General features: G+C 42.7%; 1 protein-coding gene across 1 annotated transcript in view; it reads right to left on the reverse strand.

Annotated features, from left to right (window-relative positions):
* Positions 1–1906: 1906 nt before the first annotated feature.
* camkvb (CaM kinase-like vesicle-associated b) overlaps positions 1907–16852 on the reverse strand; it is a 35435-nt gene continuing 20489 nt past the window's right edge. Inside the window, exons 2-11 of the mRNA XM_066671469.1 lie at positions 11570–11671; positions 11223–11354; positions 9247–9321; positions 7823–7961; positions 7438–7558; positions 6603–6678; positions 6192–6328; positions 5360–5438; positions 5145–5232; positions 1907–4494 (exon numbers count right to left, since the gene is read on the reverse strand). Of these exons, the coding sequence (XP_066527566.1) occupies positions 4120–4494; positions 5145–5232; positions 5360–5438; positions 6192–6328; positions 6603–6678; positions 7438–7558; positions 7823–7961; positions 9247–9321; positions 11223–11354; positions 11570–11664 (1317 nt within the window). The 5' untranslated portion in view covers positions 11665–11671 and the 3' untranslated portion in view covers positions 1907–4119. The remainder of the gene's footprint in view (positions 4495–5144; positions 5233–5359; positions 5439–6191; positions 6329–6602; positions 6679–7437; positions 7559–7822; positions 7962–9246; positions 9322–11222; positions 11355–11569; positions 11672–16852) is intronic.

Consider the following 16852-nt stretch of genomic DNA (forward strand, 5'->3'; position numbering starts at 1 on the left):
GTGTCTGTGTGTGTGTATGTGTTTGTGTGTATGTGTGTGTGTATGTATGTGTGTGTGTGTGTATGTGTGTGTGTGTCTGTGTATGTGTGTGTGTGTGTGTGAGTGTGTGTGTGTGTGTGTGTGTATGTGTGTGTGTGTCTGTGTATGTGTGTGTGTGTGTGAGTGTGTGTGTGTGTGTATGTGTGTGTGTGTAAGAGAGAGTTAACTTCAATATTTAAGCTGCAGTTGAAACCTGGCACTCAATCACAGCACACACAGAGTCGGTGGTGATTATTTTCATTTATTTTTCTGTTGATGTTTTATCTATTAATTTTCTCTTTGTTTATTACCATCAAACAAATGAAACTCGAAGAATACAGAGGTTAAAGGTGAGAAAGACCAGAGCTCCATCAGAGCCCACACGTCCACAAACATCCATCAGATACAGCAGAAAGAGTCGGAAGAAAAAAATGAACAGAGGACTAACGGGAAAGATGGGTGGGGGGTGGAATCATTGCTTTGAGTCGTGTTTACACAGTATTCTGTCGCGGTCTATGTTTAAATTTTAAAGTTTAAAACTCTTCACTTTTCTTCAGACAAACATTCACTTTATTTCTCTTTAATCCTTTTACATTTATCTTTCATATAAATCAAAAACAATGTGTCATTTCATGTAATAAGTCTCAGCCTCAGGTGCACAGTAATGCTAAGACACAGAGCACAGAATAAATACAGAGGTAAATAAATATTATTATTAATAAATCAATCCATTACACACTGTGTGAAACAGCTGAGATGTAAAATGTTTTATAACCAGATTTCAGCAGAAATGTGATTATAACACACACACACATTGAATTTCTCAGTCAACCCCATGTGTATAACTTATAATTGCCCAGGCTTCATTAGATCAAGTCTCAATAAGCTGCTACCAGAATTTTGAGGAGCGTATGTGACTGAGTGTCCACTACAATGACCAGCTAACACCAGGACCTTTATCTCAAAGCATTAATATTCATTAACACTCGTCCAGTCACAGCACAGACAGGCCGCTCGAACACAGCGAGTCGGACAAACGCCAGCGAACAGCAGGAACAGTGTCACAGTATCGCAGTAGTTAACTATTGCTCAGGGTTCCATCCTCAGACTTCACCATATCCCTCTCTTCTCTCAGGCTCTGGGGCTGCGCTGGAGCAGGAGAGCGAGGGTCCAGCAAAATGCTTCATGCTAAAATGCATGGACACGTGTAAATAAAACAGCACTGTGCAAAAGTCAGAAGCATAGAAGGTGGGGCTCCTAACAACCGTGACCTGTTTGAGAACAACCCCACACTGTGGGTCTGAAAGGATGTGAAGCTAGAGAGAAGAAGCCTGCGCTGAGAAAAGGAAATAAACACAAAAGAAAAAAGAAAAAAAAAATAAGCTGCTGGTGTTTCTCAGAACAAAGCCTAAACCTCGCTATCACTGAATGGGTTTGGAACTGACTTTGGATGAGTATGAGAAGAAAATGCCAAACCAACTCCTCAGACTGAGCACTGGAGACTTCAAATATTCAGATGCCCTTTGTTTTCCCTAATGCTGAAAAGAGAATAAACAGTGGTCTCCGACTTTTGCACAGTACTGTATATACACAAATCTGCCACGAGATTAGAACCACTGCCAGGTGTAGTGAACAGTAATAATAATGTGATTATAGCACCCCCTGTTGAGGCAGGGGTGTATATCAGGCAGCAAGTGAACAGTAGTAGAAATGGAAAGGGTCAGGATTGGGGCTGCACTGTAAAGGTCAAAATGTCTTGGTCAACTCCTGTGGGGTTATCCTGGTGTGCAGGGGTCAGTACCTGCCAGAACTGGTCTAAGGAAAGACGAACAGTGAGTGGCATCAGGCTCTGGGACCTGACGCTCACGGTTGAGGGTGCGAGGGCGAGGGTCCCTTGGCTCAGATCCCACAAAATAGCTACTGCAGCACACACTGCTGAAAGAGTTAACACTGCTCTTATAGAAAGGGGTCAGCGCAGTGTAAGGGGCCCATGACCCTGTCGACGCTTCACTTGTCTGTGGTTTTATCTGTGATCAACTTGTGGCTGATCTGTGTATATATATATATAATACTTTGAAAGAATTATTTGAAGAATAATTTGAAAGAATAAATAATAATAACCAGGATCTATTTTTCAGCTGTAAATATTGCACTTTTTGTTTATCGCAAACCTACTGAAGAAAGAAAAGGAATCAGTCAGAAATATTCATAAACATATTCAGACAAGAACAAGAAGAGTTCTTCTTCTTCATTATTACTAATGTTATTATTAGATTCAAAGAACGCGGTTCCCACGCTGGGACGAATGGACAGAAATAAACGCAAACTGATTTTAAATGCATAGTAGCTAATGTGAACCAAACACATACTACAATGAACTAACTTGAAACAACGTAAACAATTACAGAATATTGTCCAGGGCCTAACGCAACTTATACAAACAAAAACAAACAAAAACAAAACAAACCCCCCCATGGATCTATGTCTTCAAAACATATGTACTCTAAAAAAAAAAGGGTAGAGCACGCAATTGATCTCTATTTACATCATGACTATGACCTATTCTGGCAAAAGTAAGATTTTTCTGTGTTTACATTAGCCTAGCAACGCCGCGATCCTAGCTAAGTGTGCTAATATGATCAGACCCTTTTAAATCCCCTTTTCTAAAACTATCACCAGTGAAAAGAGCAACCTAGACAGGTACAGAGCATCACGATTAGAACTTGTTCGGAAAATGGCTGGACCAGGATGGACGGACTCTCCAAAGTAAGGCCAAGAGTCGGATTTTCGTCGAGACGCGCGTTGCCAGGACACGTATGAAATCAACAGCAAATCTCAAAAAGCATGCTGTTTTCAGCTACGTATGTAGAGGCTAATATTTACAGAAATTTTACAACTCTCAAAGAACCAAGCCATGCTTTCCTGAGCTCCGAGCTGGACACGGTTCAGATGTCCATAGAAGGGCCAGGTTAAGAAAGTAAGCAGGTTACATTAAGTCGGTTTAGTAAATCCAACCTCAGAAATACACAACAATTCCAAACATCTGGAGATGCCACTTTTCTAATAAATGATTCAGCTACTTCAGATGTTGATTGAGTGTAGTCTACAAAGATTTGGTCAGTTAATAAGAGAGTAGAAATAAGACCGTCGTTACTTCATTATTTTGCTAAATCTGTCAGGTAAATGTTCCAGTGTTTAAAGCAACACCATGTAAGATTCAGGATTTTCACTTTTGGGCTCCTCCTACAGCTGCCGAGTGTAATTCACTTTTACAGCACTGTCCTTAAGACATGTGGGACAGGGAGGGAGGTGGATTGTAGTTTCCTACACTCCTCCAAAAGTTACACAGTGCAGTTTCTGCTGTGCTGAGCCTGCAATATCAATGACAGGGGCTCTCCCTATCACAGTTCAGTGGAGCATCAAGATGATTTTAAGCTGTAATTCTTAAAGTAAAAATTCTCCCTAATATTGCTTTAGTGCTGTTAAAGCCATGGTTTATGGTATTCTTCAGACCAGATGACTGAAGTCAATGTCATAAATATGATACCAAAACAACAGCTGTGTTTCGAAGTGTCAATCGTAATCTCTTTTTATTCTTTAAAAGCTGAATGTGTCTGAGATTATTGCAAAAAAAAAAAAAATGAATCCACTACAAAAATCACCACAAAAATGTAGCTGAAGTTATGGCTCAAGACTAGATCCCATTGTTTCGGATCCATTCGTAACGAAATCCTCCCAAATCACAAACTTTTTCACAACAGTGTTCTGGACAACTGACCACAACTAAAGCCTGACTCACTTTTGTTTTTGTAGCTCATGTGACCAATGGGAAGTGACCACACCGGTTAGCTAAGAGTGCTAAACAACACTAGTTAGCAGAGTATGGCTTGTTAGCAAAAGTTATTCATCTTCATACACATTTCTCAGGGTTAGCATTAGCTCAGGAAAAGACAGTGGCGAGGCTCTGTGTGACACCGCTGACAATGCTAATGTTAGCATGAGAGCGAAGCAGGTTCAGGGTGACCATGCTAGCAGCTAATTTACAAAGCTGAAGGTTTAAACGTGAGGGAAGGAGGGATGGGAAGAAGAAAGAGAGAAGCTTTAACCATTCTGTTCATCTCCGGAAGATGTGGCTAATGGAGGGTTGGCAGGAGATGCCTCGCCATTACACCTTGACGTAGAATTACCCTCGTGTTGCGCGGGGGCTAAAGCCAGCTCAGTTGGTTGATGCTCTGAAGCTGAAGCTGCTTGGGCTTCTGCACTGACAGGCTCCAGATCAGAAGGGGCCACTGTAGCAGTGCTTTTTTCTGCTGTTGTAGCTATAGCAACAATTGTAGAGGCCTCGGGTGGAACCTGGGGATTTTCCTGAGCTCCAGCTCCAGGGTTGGAGGCTGCTGAACCGGCCGCTGCTGCAGGGTCACTGTGGTGCTCTGGAACTCGCAGCCTCTTCATTATGGTTGTGACCCTCACGGCTTTCTGAAGAAAACAAATCATCAGAGATTCAGTGGAGGGTGCTAATGCCTACATTCCAAAGTTTGTGAGCACTGCTTACCTGCTACATTTTTTTTAGGAAATGTGGGCATGAATCAGTCATTATACTGACACCTAGTGGACAGAATGTATTATTGATTTATTTATTTTTTTGGAAATGTGGGCATAAGTACTTAGCAACCAAGTAGCAATTAGCATAATCTCAAACAGGCCTACTTCAAAATGGTTATTAGTACGTTTTTAGACGTGAACCACTTTATAGGCTTCACTTGCAACTCACTCACTCATGTTTAGCAGGCTACATGATATAATTTCTGGTGGGCAACATACCCTTGTCCTTTTCAAAGACTCAGCATTCCCAGTAAAGCTGTGTATTTCTAATAGCTGACAGGTTAAATATATAGTCACAACACAACTGACTTAATACCTCGAGTCGATAAAACTGAACCTACTCAAAAGTGCAGGATAAATAATGTACTTGCCCTAATCTTATTCCTTCTGAAAAGAAAAATAACACATTCCCAAAGTGTCCCAGCGATGAATTAAAACACCGGGAACAGTAGGTGATAAAAGTAGAGGACAAACCCGACAACTCTGCCATGGATGAATAAAGTCATTTCCAATGTAATTATTACCTTCCACTTTGCTTTGGCAAAATTCTTCTCTATCTGTGCGCACACATTTTCCTTGATGTTCTTATCGGACGCTGCGTTCCCTGATATCCTGAGGAAGAGGAGAGGGAGCTACAGATAAGTGCTACAAAACTTTAAGGCATTATATACCTGCGAAACACACACACACACACACACACACATATATTTGCAGAGAGGCATGAGTAAGTCACCCGTACCAATCGTGGTTAATGGCCTCCTGCGCCGTCAGCCTCTGATCCTGATCCACCTCCATCAGACGAGACACTAAACTTTTGGCTGTAAACAAACCAGGTGAAATAATATATGAAACAATAAAAAAACCTGAGTAGTTACCTGAGGAGGATATGATTTGAATCCAGTATGAGTCTGAAATATGTGTATTGTTTACAGCTGGACAGCAAAAAATGAATGTGAATCTACAGTGAGTGTAAAGGTATTATTCTCACAGTAATAACAGAAGGGAATAGTGTTGTGTAAATGGCTCCTTCAGTTATAGCAATGCCTTTAAATTTTTCAATCCACCTTACATTAACAGTGCAGTGGCATCTAGTGGTGAGGCTGATTTCAACCAATCGAGTACCCCTCTGTCACCCCTCCCTTTCCAAACTGCCTATTTGGCATACAGATATGGAAGGCATACTCTACAGACAGTGTTTGGTTTGTCCATTCTGCAATCGCTGGCTTAAAAAAATAAATTGTTCACTGAATGTGCACATTAATGTGAGGATCTGAAGCCCACCAGCCCACACACTGTGAAACAAAACCACCCAGCCATTTTTATGTGCTGCCTAAGTCAGAAAACATTAAAATGAGTTGTTCTGATTATGCCCCGCTTCTGACGTCAAGTGCAAAGACTTTAGAAGTGCCCCGTCCCCTTGTCTGAATCTGTCCAATCACAGCGCTGGACCTGCGTTTATGTAAGAGCGCAAAGACGAGGTTAAACGCAGCAAAACATACACAACGAGCGCAGAGAAATAAGAGCTGTTTTGATGTTTTGATGTTATAACAGACACAGTATGGTAGAGTTACCCGAGTCTGAGATGTCGTCCCAGTACGGAGAATCAAACTCGTAGTCTCCCGCCAGAATCTTGCGAAACAGGTTCTTGTCGTGGTTTTCGTAATCATCATCATCTGCCTCATCGTAGAAGGGTGGGTTCCCTGAAAGTCTGTGGGCAAAATCCAAAGAGGGAAATATCACTACGAAGGCCATCAACCAGAACAGCATCTGACCAAAATCCTTCCGGTGTAGGATGCAGAGGTACACTGTAAGATAGGGGTCACCAAACAGGAGCACACCCTGTGTAACTATTTAGAGACTGGGACTGGCTGATTAAACAAGCAGAATCAGGAGTGCTCCTGCTTCACTGGAATGAGAACCTGCAGCCAGATGAGAGGTTGTTGCAGTTATTAGACAGATGACTGTTTGAAGACCACACTCACAGTATGTACATGATCACTCCGATGGCCCAGCAGTCCACAGGCCGGCCGTATCTCTGTCGACCGACAACTTCTGGAGCTACAGGCAAAGAAAGATACTCAGTGTTACTCAGACATGCAGAGGTTCAATTAAATGTGTCTGAATGAACGTAGAAACATGTTTCTGACTGTAGTCCCAGTGCAGAACGATTCACAGACAAACTTCTAAGGCCCCATTCACACAGATTTGGATGCTTTTAAAAACAGGCTTTGGTCTGTTTTGGATTCCCATCCACACGAGCACAGAGTTTTAAATCACTTTAAATTCAAGGATTTCACAAACCCAGTGGTCAGTGGTGTAGTGTGTACGTCCAAAAGCAGAAATGCTGATGTCACACAGCTTGTCCGTCTCTGGCTGAAACTCAAACAGCTCCTCATTCTCTGTACAGTGAATTACTTAAGATATAAAGCTACAATGTACACACACATGCAGCACTAGGGTTCCCATATGTGAGTAAATATAAATGATTTTGTATTTTAAAAGGTATAATGCAGTGTTAAGATCTAGTCATTTCACTCGTGTAGTGCACTAATATGGAGTGATTTGGGATTCAACCGCTTTGTCTGTGGTGTTTTGATGTCTCTCTTTAAGAGGTACTGTGGCCCCCTACTGGACGTGTATGATGATGCACCGTTTTCATATTCGTCTGAATGGGGATATATTATATGAAGGGTGGAAAATCTCTATTGGTTAAAGATATCCAGATCCATGTGGACGGGACCCTCAGTGTGTTACTGCAGCCCTAAATAACCACTGATAATGGACTGCTGTTATCACTGGGAGTCAGTAAAGTCTTACCCAGGTACTCCGGAGTTCCACAGGGCTCCTTAATAAGTCCGTTCTCAAGTTTGGCCAGGTGGAAATCACTGATGACAATTTTGGAGTGTTTTAGACGGTTGTAGTACACCAGATTTTCCAGCTGAAACAGAGACAAAGTTGAGTTAAACCTGGAGATGAGCACAAAATGTGTTTGTGGAAGAAGACATATCCTTTCTTTCGTAACTCATCAGTAATCATCACTTGACATTAAGTGAGGGGTCAGGTTTGGGGTTATCTGTTGGTTCTCATGGCTGTTCCATGTGTGATAAGGTCATTTATCATTAATTTCTCCATCTGCTATTTTTCCAAATTAGGGCTGAAATATGTTCTGACCTCCTGACCACCAGGGGGCAATGTTATGTACCTTCAGGTTGCGGTGGACGATGTTTAGGGAGTGCAAATAAGACACCGCCTCCATGACCTGCCGGATGACGTTGCTGGTGTCCTTTTCCGAGTAGTAGCCTTGGTCCAGAATCCAGTCAAACACCTCTCTACCAGTCGCACTGTGAAACAAATCGTACAGCGTAAATATTAAATGCTCCTACACTTTTAAACATTTTTGGAGCCAAGTGTTTAATTACACAATGAAACATCCATTATACTGACACCTAGTGGACAGGATGTATCATAGATTCTATTTTAAACATGACCACCTTCATGTGGAGGACTCAAATGTTCTTTCTCAAATGATGCTTTTCCACTGCATGGTACCTGCTCAGATTGACTATACTCGACTATACTATGGGAGTGGAAAACAAACCAGGAAACAAAAGAGTGAGTCCAGTCAAGATGCACCATTAGATTGACAGCATTTTGTCAATCAGTTTGATTCTTTGTTTCATAAATGTTGCAGTTTATAGAAATCTATAAAAATAATTATTTGGTAAATTGTTTGGCAAATTTTGCAGATTAACCTCCAGAACTAGGGGGGCCCTGTGAAAAGTCTGTAGGACTATAAAATGAATAGCACCCTCTCATTGGTTTCATAAGCATGGCTTTGGGGTGGTCTCAAAGTCATCAATCCACCAACAATCTTTCAGTCCAGGCCTCCCTGTTAAAGATTAGCATTGCTAATACAGCTGTCATTAGCACAGCTCACTGGAGGAATATCCTGGTTTTTGGATAAGGCTCCGGAGCGCAGGTGATGGCTGGAGTTTTCAAACGTAACGCAGTACAATTCAGTGACAGGACGGAAAATAAGGGCCGCAGGAATTACACCGCCACATTAGTGCCTCCGTAAATCTGAATTATGCAAACAGACCTGCAGGATTGGCACATTCAGAGGCTCTGTTTGATCACTGAGGTATAACATTCAAGAGATACAGAGACAGAGAGAGACAGTGAGAAACAGAGTGAGAGAGAGAGAGAGAGAGAGAGAGAGAGAAAACATTAAAGGAATTTTCTTAGGTAGAAAAGTAACAAATGCAAATCCAAAGCCCAACAGATGGAAGAGAACATGAGTCTGTTAGATGAGAGAGAGAGAGAGAGAGAGAGAGAGAGAGAGAGGTGGAAATGAGAGAGGTTTCAGTTCTGTATCACTGTCTGCCGTACGCTGACAATAGCTCTGCTCTAATCCCTCAGGACCTGATATGGCTCTAAAGGCTCAGCTGGAGAACAGGGTAAAGACAGAGCCGAGTGGCTAGTTATAGTGTAGTTTATAATGATGGTGGACAAGGGTTCAATCCCATCTCAGGCAGGAAAACCATTTGAGTGTGACTCAGAACACTCTTTTATCATGAGTGTAAAACAGGATTCATCTGGACGTTACTGGGTTGGGGGGGGACTTACAGCTCCAGGAAGAGGTAGTACTCTTTCCTGGTCTCATAGACGTCCACCAGCTGCAGGATGTTGGGGTGCTTCACCCTAGAAAACAAACACATCAGACACTGAGTGCGAAAATATTTCTCTGGAGTTAAAGATCACGATAAAGATGTATTCCACCACCTGAGAGTTTGAGACCACCAGGCTTTAAGAACTGTTTCTGTCATTGCTACTCCAAGCTCAGCACTGCAGAAACTGCACTATGCAACTTTTGGAATATGGTAGACATCATTCCTCTCCTCTGATTTAAGGACTGTGCTGTGAAAATATATTAAACTCTGCAGTGCTAGGTGGAGCACAGGAGAAAAATACCTAATCTTACCTAGTGTTACAATAAAGATCGGTGACTACTGCCATTCAGTTCCAATACTCAAGGACACAAACGGCAAGAATGGGTACTTACATGTTGTTCTTGCCCTGCACAAAATAACGTGGATGCATCAGTTCATAACTCTCCGACAAGAACAACTAAGTACAGTGGAACCTCTACTAACGAACACCCATACTAACGAACTTTCTAAGATACGAACTGGGCATTTGAATATTTTTTGCCTCCACCCACGAACCATGACTCTAGAAATGAACCAGAGCCTCTGCCGAGCCGGCGGCTGGAAATGGCCACTGACCCCAATAGACGAGTCTCCCAGCGCCCAGACTTGAGTGAGCTTTTAAGATTAGCAAATTGTAGTTTTAGCAATTTAGCATTAGTGTAAATAGCAGACATCAATGTTAAGCCATATTTACGCTTCGTCTCCCCACATTCACCCAACCCCCACCTCCCGTCATACAGCCAGTGCCTGTGTTACTCCTCCAGCCAGTCGTCACGTCTCCAAGGTAGCGGTGTGTAACCACTTAAAACTTTTTTATTTCTTTTTTATTACTGTTATCACTGTATTTCTTTGTTATTTTTAGTAACGCTACATGTATTTTTTTTTTACTAATTTGAGAGTGTTGTAAACATATATCAGTGCAAAAAGGGTGACTTTCGGGGTGGGGGCTGGAACGCATTAATTTCTTTTCCATTATTTTAAATGGGGAAAATTGACTCGAGAAACGAACTTTTCCACTTACGAACCGGGTCACGGAACGGATCAAGTTCGTAGCTAGAGGTTCCACCGTATACTCAATAACGAAAGCAATAGTTTAGTTCTCCCACTGCAGGTTACAGCACTGTTTCTGCAACTGTTCTTCCACTACACAACAGATTTAGTGCCACCTGTGGTTGGGAGTGATCACTGACTGATCTCTTACCGAAGATGAATGAATGAATGAGGATAAATCCTCGTAATGGGATTTGGGTACAAGTGCCCATAAAAATTCTGTTATGGCTAGTACTCAGGCATCTTATAAGAAGTGTCTGATCCTTAAATGAAGCAGTAGGTTCATTCTGGCACCACTCCAGAGTGAGAATGTCACAATGGCACTATTTAAAGTGGAATGGAAAACTAAAATAAGAAGTTCGGCTTTGCTATTTTGAAAGTATACTCTGAATTTTGGCTGCCGCATGATATCCCTTCACTGCTGTTTCAGAATGAAGCTTAGGGACTGGAGTAAAAGACTGAGCACAAAAGCACACCCAGTGCATTAAAGAGGAAGCGAGTGGAGATGAATCAGAGAGTGAGCTGCTGTCTGTTTGCAGAACAATGAGGACACTGCACTTCATCACAGAGATGATTTAAGCACTTCTTCTCTTCTCCTCCCTCTCATTCCCTCCATCCTCTCTATTCAATCTGCTGCCTCGGCAAGAGAGCCCACTGAAGGAGCTGAGGCAGAGCTGCGGCACAATAAAGCTTTCACAAACCAGGAGGTTCAGGAGGTTTATCAAGTGGAGCCGAGCCAAAACAAAAGGGAGATAAACAGCCCTCAGGGAGAGGACGCTCTGAGCTTTAAAACCAGAGAGAAAAGGAGAGAAAAGAGGAAGCCGCCGTCCGCACGAGACTTACATCTTCAGGATGAAGATCTCGTTTTTCGCCGCCTTCCGCACTTTCCTGCCGTCCTTCTTCAGGAACTTTTTGCAGGTGTACATTTTGGACGTGGTCTTGTCCTTGGCGCGGAAGATCTCGCAGAACTCTTCCCTTAGAGAAGAACAGAAGAATGACAGATCAGAGGGAAAGAGAAGAACGAGAAAGTAAAGGATGGGTTAAAGATAAAAACTTCATGAAATTCAACTCAAGGTTTTGTGTCTTAATATAAAAAGAGATGTACACTTTTGGAGGTGGAGTTAAAAGGTGTGAAATAATAATAATAATAATAATAATAATAATAAAAAAGTTGTAAAAGTTGGGTTTACGATTTAACGATCTGTCCCAGGTCATATCGGTCTGAGATCTCAGCCGGACTGTTGTAGTCCTTCTTCTCTCCAAGAGTTAAACACCCAAAGGGCATGGCCTTTCTGGGGAGAGAGAGAGAGAGAGAGAGAGAAAGAGAGAGAGAGAGAGAGAGAGAGAGAGAGAGAGAAAGAAAATGAGAGACAGAGAGAGAGTGAGAGAAAGGCAGCAGATGGAAGAGAGGAAGAGAAGAAAGGAGAGAATGACAACAGTTACTTTATCAGATATTCAGATGTACATTAAGAAGGAAGAACGGCTGTAATACAGTGTGTGGGTCCCAGTGGGATGTCACCTGAATAAATAAACCTGTGTTATTACAGTAATCTTCATCACTCAGTCACTCAGAACTAAAAAACAAAATAAGTGGTTAAAATTAAATAAATAATGCAAAAACAGTGATACAACGAGAGGCACAGTATCTCTGACGCAAAGCCCCTAAAGCCAGATGAGAGGTAATAGCACCCCCTGGAGGAGACACTTCAGCCTTCTAATGAGTGTGTGAGTGAGTGAGTATAAATGAGGGAGCGAGTGAGTCTTAGTAAGGGAGTGTTTGAGTGTGTGTGTGTGTCTCAGAATTAATAGTGAGTAAGGGAGTGAGTGTGTGTGAGATTAAGTGTGTGGGTGAATTAATGTGTGATGCAGTGAGAGAGTGAGTGTGTATTGTGTAAGGATTATAGTGTGAGTGAGGGACTGTGTATGAGATTAAATGTGTGAATGAATGAATGTGTGATAGAGTGAGTGAGAGAGTGAGTGTGTATATGAGTAAAGGGTGAGTGAATCTGATATAGTATGAGAGTAAATTAATATGTGAGTCAGGGGGTGAGAGAATGAATGTGAGAGAGTGAGTGTGTATGTGAGTTGGGGTTGAGAGAATGAATGAGATGAATGACATGAGTGAATGGGAGTAAGGGGGTGAGTGAATGAATGTGTGATGAATGAGTGAATGTGTATGTGAGTAAGGGGGTGGGTGAATTTGATGTAGTGTGAGAGAGTGAATGTGTATGTGAGTAAGGTGAGTGAATGAATGTGTGATAGAGTGAGACAGAAAATATGGAAGTAAGGAGGTGAGTGAATGAGTGTGTGATAGAGTGAGTGAGAGAATGAGTGTGCATGTGAGTAAGGGGTTAGTGAATTTGATATAGTGTGAGAGAGTGAATGTGTATGTGAATAAGGGGATGAGTGAATGTATGATAGAGTGAGTGAGTGTGTACGTGAGTAAGGGGGTGAATGAATTTGATATAGTGTGAGTGAGTGAGTGAATGTTTATGTTACGGGGTGCGTGAATTAATGTGTGAGGGTGAGTGAGAGAGTGTGTATGTGAGCAGGGAGTGAGTGAATGAATGTGTGATGAGTGAGTGAGTGAATGAGAGTAAGGAAGTGAGTGAATGTGTGATAGAGTGAGTGAGTGTGTACGTGAGTAAGGGGGTGAGTGAATTTGATATAGTGTGAGAGAGTGAGCGTGTATGTGAGTCAGGGATGTGTGTGAATGAATGTGTGATGGGGTGAGTGAGAGAGTGAGTGTGTATGTGAGTCAGAGGTGTGTGTGTGAATGAATGTGTGATGGGGTGTGTGAGAGAGTGAGTGTGTATGTGAGCAAGGGGGTGAGTGAATGCATGTGTGATGAATGAGTGAGTGAATGGGAGTAAGGGGTGAGTGAGTGAATGTTTATGTTATGGGTGAGTGAATTAATGTGTGAGAGAGTGAGTGTGTATGTGAGCAAGAGGATGAGTGAATGAATGTGTGATGAGTGAGTGAGTGAATGGGAGTAAGGGGGTAAGTGAATTTAATATAGTGTGGGTGAGTGAATGAATGTGTGATGGGGTGTGTGAGAGAGTGAGTGTGTATGTGAGTCAGGGGTGTGTGTGAATGAATGTGTGATGGGGTGTGTGAGAGAGTGAGCGTGTATGTGAGTAAGGGGGTGAGTGAATGAATGTGTGATAGGGTGAGTGTGTATGTGAGTAAGGGGGTGAGTGAATGAATGTGTGATAGGGTGAGTGTGTATGTGAGTAAGGGGGTGAGTGAATGAATGTGTGATAGGGTGAGTGTGTATGTGAGCAAGGGGGTGAGTGAATGAATATTTGATGGGGTGAGTGAGAGAGTGAGTGTGTATGTGAGTAAGGGGGTGAGTAAATGAATATGTGAGAGAGTGAATGTGAAATCTGCTGAGGTTTGGAAGCTGATTTTTCCACAGAAGTTTCCCGTTATTTTGCTGAGCTCCGAGTGAGGAATTACAGCAGTGTTTTGAAATCGCTGCCCACTTCTTTGGCTGGTTTTTATTGACCAGTTTGCCCTGATTCCACATTTGAGGGAGATCTTGTGCCTTAAGGTTGTACAAAAATACAAGGATCTATATGAGGTTTACACGTCGAGTTTGAAATCCAATCCTCAGCCCTGGACTCAATACCCACCCTGGACTGAGGCGTCGTGCCGAAGGCTGTGAGCTTAAATAAACCAGTTCTTCTTTGAAGTAATGACTGAGCTTTGGCTTTTGGTTTTCGCTTTAATCTACGTCTGGAAATCCAATGTTTAACGACTCCTCTCCCAAACAAGTCGACTCCTCGAACACACAATCCAATACCGTTTATTGATTCCCTGCTGTAAAACCTACTCTGATTATTCACTGATGAAATATAAAGAGCTGTATTTCGGAAAATAAACAACATTCACAAAGGTGGCCTTTTTAAAATATTATTTATTTATTTTTTGATGTATCCCAGTTTTCTCTCCAGTCTCCAAGGCCACTCAGTGGAGCTCTGTCCCCCTGCTGCAGTGAGTCGCCCTGTAAAGCCTGAAATAGTCCTTCAGCAGTCTGAGCTCTGATCGGATTCTGAGGGAGTTTGTTGAACCACATCGGACACTTTTATGCTTTATATTATAGCCTCAAACAAATGTCCAGCTTCATGAGCTCATCACATGAGTAACATTAGTGCAGGACTCTTGGGATCATTAGCAGGGAACACTCTGGAATGTTAGCAGGGGACACTCAGAAACAATAGGGGGGGACCCTCTGCATTTTAATGAGGGACACTCTGGAACATTAGCGGCAGACACTCAGGAAAATTAGTGGGGGACACAGGAGCATGTTCCTGTGTTGCTGGTCTGCCAAAGTATATTTACCAGATGTTGCAGCATTTCTGTAAGGATTTGATGGCAGCATTAGTGAGGTGTGGTGCAGAAGCTGCTGTATTTGCGCAGACCTGAGCACCTCTGTCTGCAATTCCCCAAATACACAAATGCTAAAAGAACACTAGGAACGATCTGGTATTTTTGCTCCTGGGCTCCCCCTAAAGATGCTGAGTGTAATCCACTTTTACAGCACTGTCCTGAAATCAAGGAAAAGGCAACAGTTACATTATTTTGAAGCTGTAATTTTACTTAGAGTTGCTTTTAGGAACTTTTTTGTTGTGTGTGTGTGTGTTGTCTATGCATTTCTAAAGGTTTTGCTATAAAGTCAGAGTATGGTCCTGAAAGAGACAGTTCTGTCAGAAATGGACTGGTATTTTTAATGGCCTAAAATTTATAGACACTTCTGATACACAACGCAGCCTGTATCATCTTCATAGAAACACACTGACAGCAGACAGCATGCTCTGTGGCGTCACCATGCCCAATGTCCAGAGTAGGTTAGAGGGGTATGCAGCCCCCAGTCGCTGGTCTGTAGAGCAGTCCCTGGACTGATGGAGCTCCATCTGAAAACATTAGAATGACTTTCGGTGCCTGAGCTATTTATCCATCATCGATACCTGACATAGCTAAAGATAGAATACAATCAAATCCTTGGAGAAATGTTTCGACACCTAGAATAAAGCCTTCCTGGGTGAGTGTGTTACTGAGTAGAGGGAGTCAATGTATCGAGTTCAGCCTTCTGTCCGCTTGAATAAACTGGGTTCCCTAAGGAATGTGGGATCAGCTCGAGAAACATCAATACAGTCGATCAATCGATCAGTCAATAACACAGAGGCTAAAGGGGCCACACCTGCAGAGTGGACAAGACAATCATTGGGTTGCATCATCTTTCCACTCTGTCCTTATTGTGGATGAATATGGAGTGAGGCAGTTAAAGGTAAGATGTGTACACTGCAGATCTGTCTTCACCTGTCCTCTGCCCTGGAGTCAATAAAGACAAATAACACCATTCTCCACAGTGAGACATAGTTCTGTTTCTTACTGAAACAAAGGTGACCTGCTTTGATCCAAACCCCAAAAGACCCACATCCCTCTGTTTCCCCTGTTCAGATCGTCCGTTTTCAGCGCCTGTTCCTTTAAATGATAATGAGCCACTCACTGTTCTGAGGACTCTCAGTTCTCTTCTCTGTTTTTGTCCTGTGCTGTTATTTCTCTACACTCGTATCTGTTTATGCTCCCCCTCTCACTCTTTCCTTATCTCTCACTCCCTCTACGCTTCCAACTCTCCCTCTTTCTCATTTTCTATCCTCTCTCTACTTCCTCTCACTTTCTTTATCTTCCTCTGACCCACCTCTTCTTACTTTTATACAGCAACTGCTCGTTTCTACCTCTTCTGGAACGAAGAGCATTAATCAGGACATGGTCCCTCTTCTCTGGCAGTAACAGTTCTACTAGGAAACATTTACACCAGGGATTTTCAATCTTTTTTCAAGCGACCCACATTCTTTCCGTCGGTTTATATAGCGACATATATTCTGAATGTATATTGTATTGTAAAACGTTATAAAAACAAAGTTGGCCTGTTTGTTTCTCAGCACCACTATTAACAATGTTCAGAATTAAGGTGAAATGAGCCCTTGTTGGTAAATAAACTCATAAATATCACTATTTTCTCCTTCATTCATTCATTATCTGTAACCGCTTATCCAGTTCAGGGTAGCAGTGGGTCCAGAGCCTACCTGGAATCATTGGGCGCAAGGCGGGAATCCACCCTGGAGGGGGCGGCAGTCCTTCACAGGGCTACATTCACTCACACCTACAGACACTTTAGAGTCGCCAATCCACCTACCAATGTGTGTTTTTGAACTGTGGGAGGAAACTGGAGCACCCGGAGGAAACCCACGCAGACACAGGGAGAACACACCACACTCCTCACAGTCACCTGGAGGAAACCCACACAGACACAGGGAGAACACACCACACTCCTCACAGACAGTCACCCGGAGGGAACCCACACGGACACAGGGAGAACACACCACACTCCTCACAGACAGTCACCCGGAGGGAACCCACACGGACACAGGGAGAACACACCACACTCCTCACAGACAGTCACCCGG

The sequence above is a fragment of the Hoplias malabaricus genome, chromosome 5 (assembly GCF_029633855.1).
Source record: "Hoplias malabaricus isolate fHopMal1 chromosome 5, fHopMal1.hap1, whole genome shotgun sequence".
Classification (NCBI taxonomy): domain Eukaryota; kingdom Metazoa; phylum Chordata; class Actinopteri; order Characiformes; family Erythrinidae; genus Hoplias; species Hoplias malabaricus.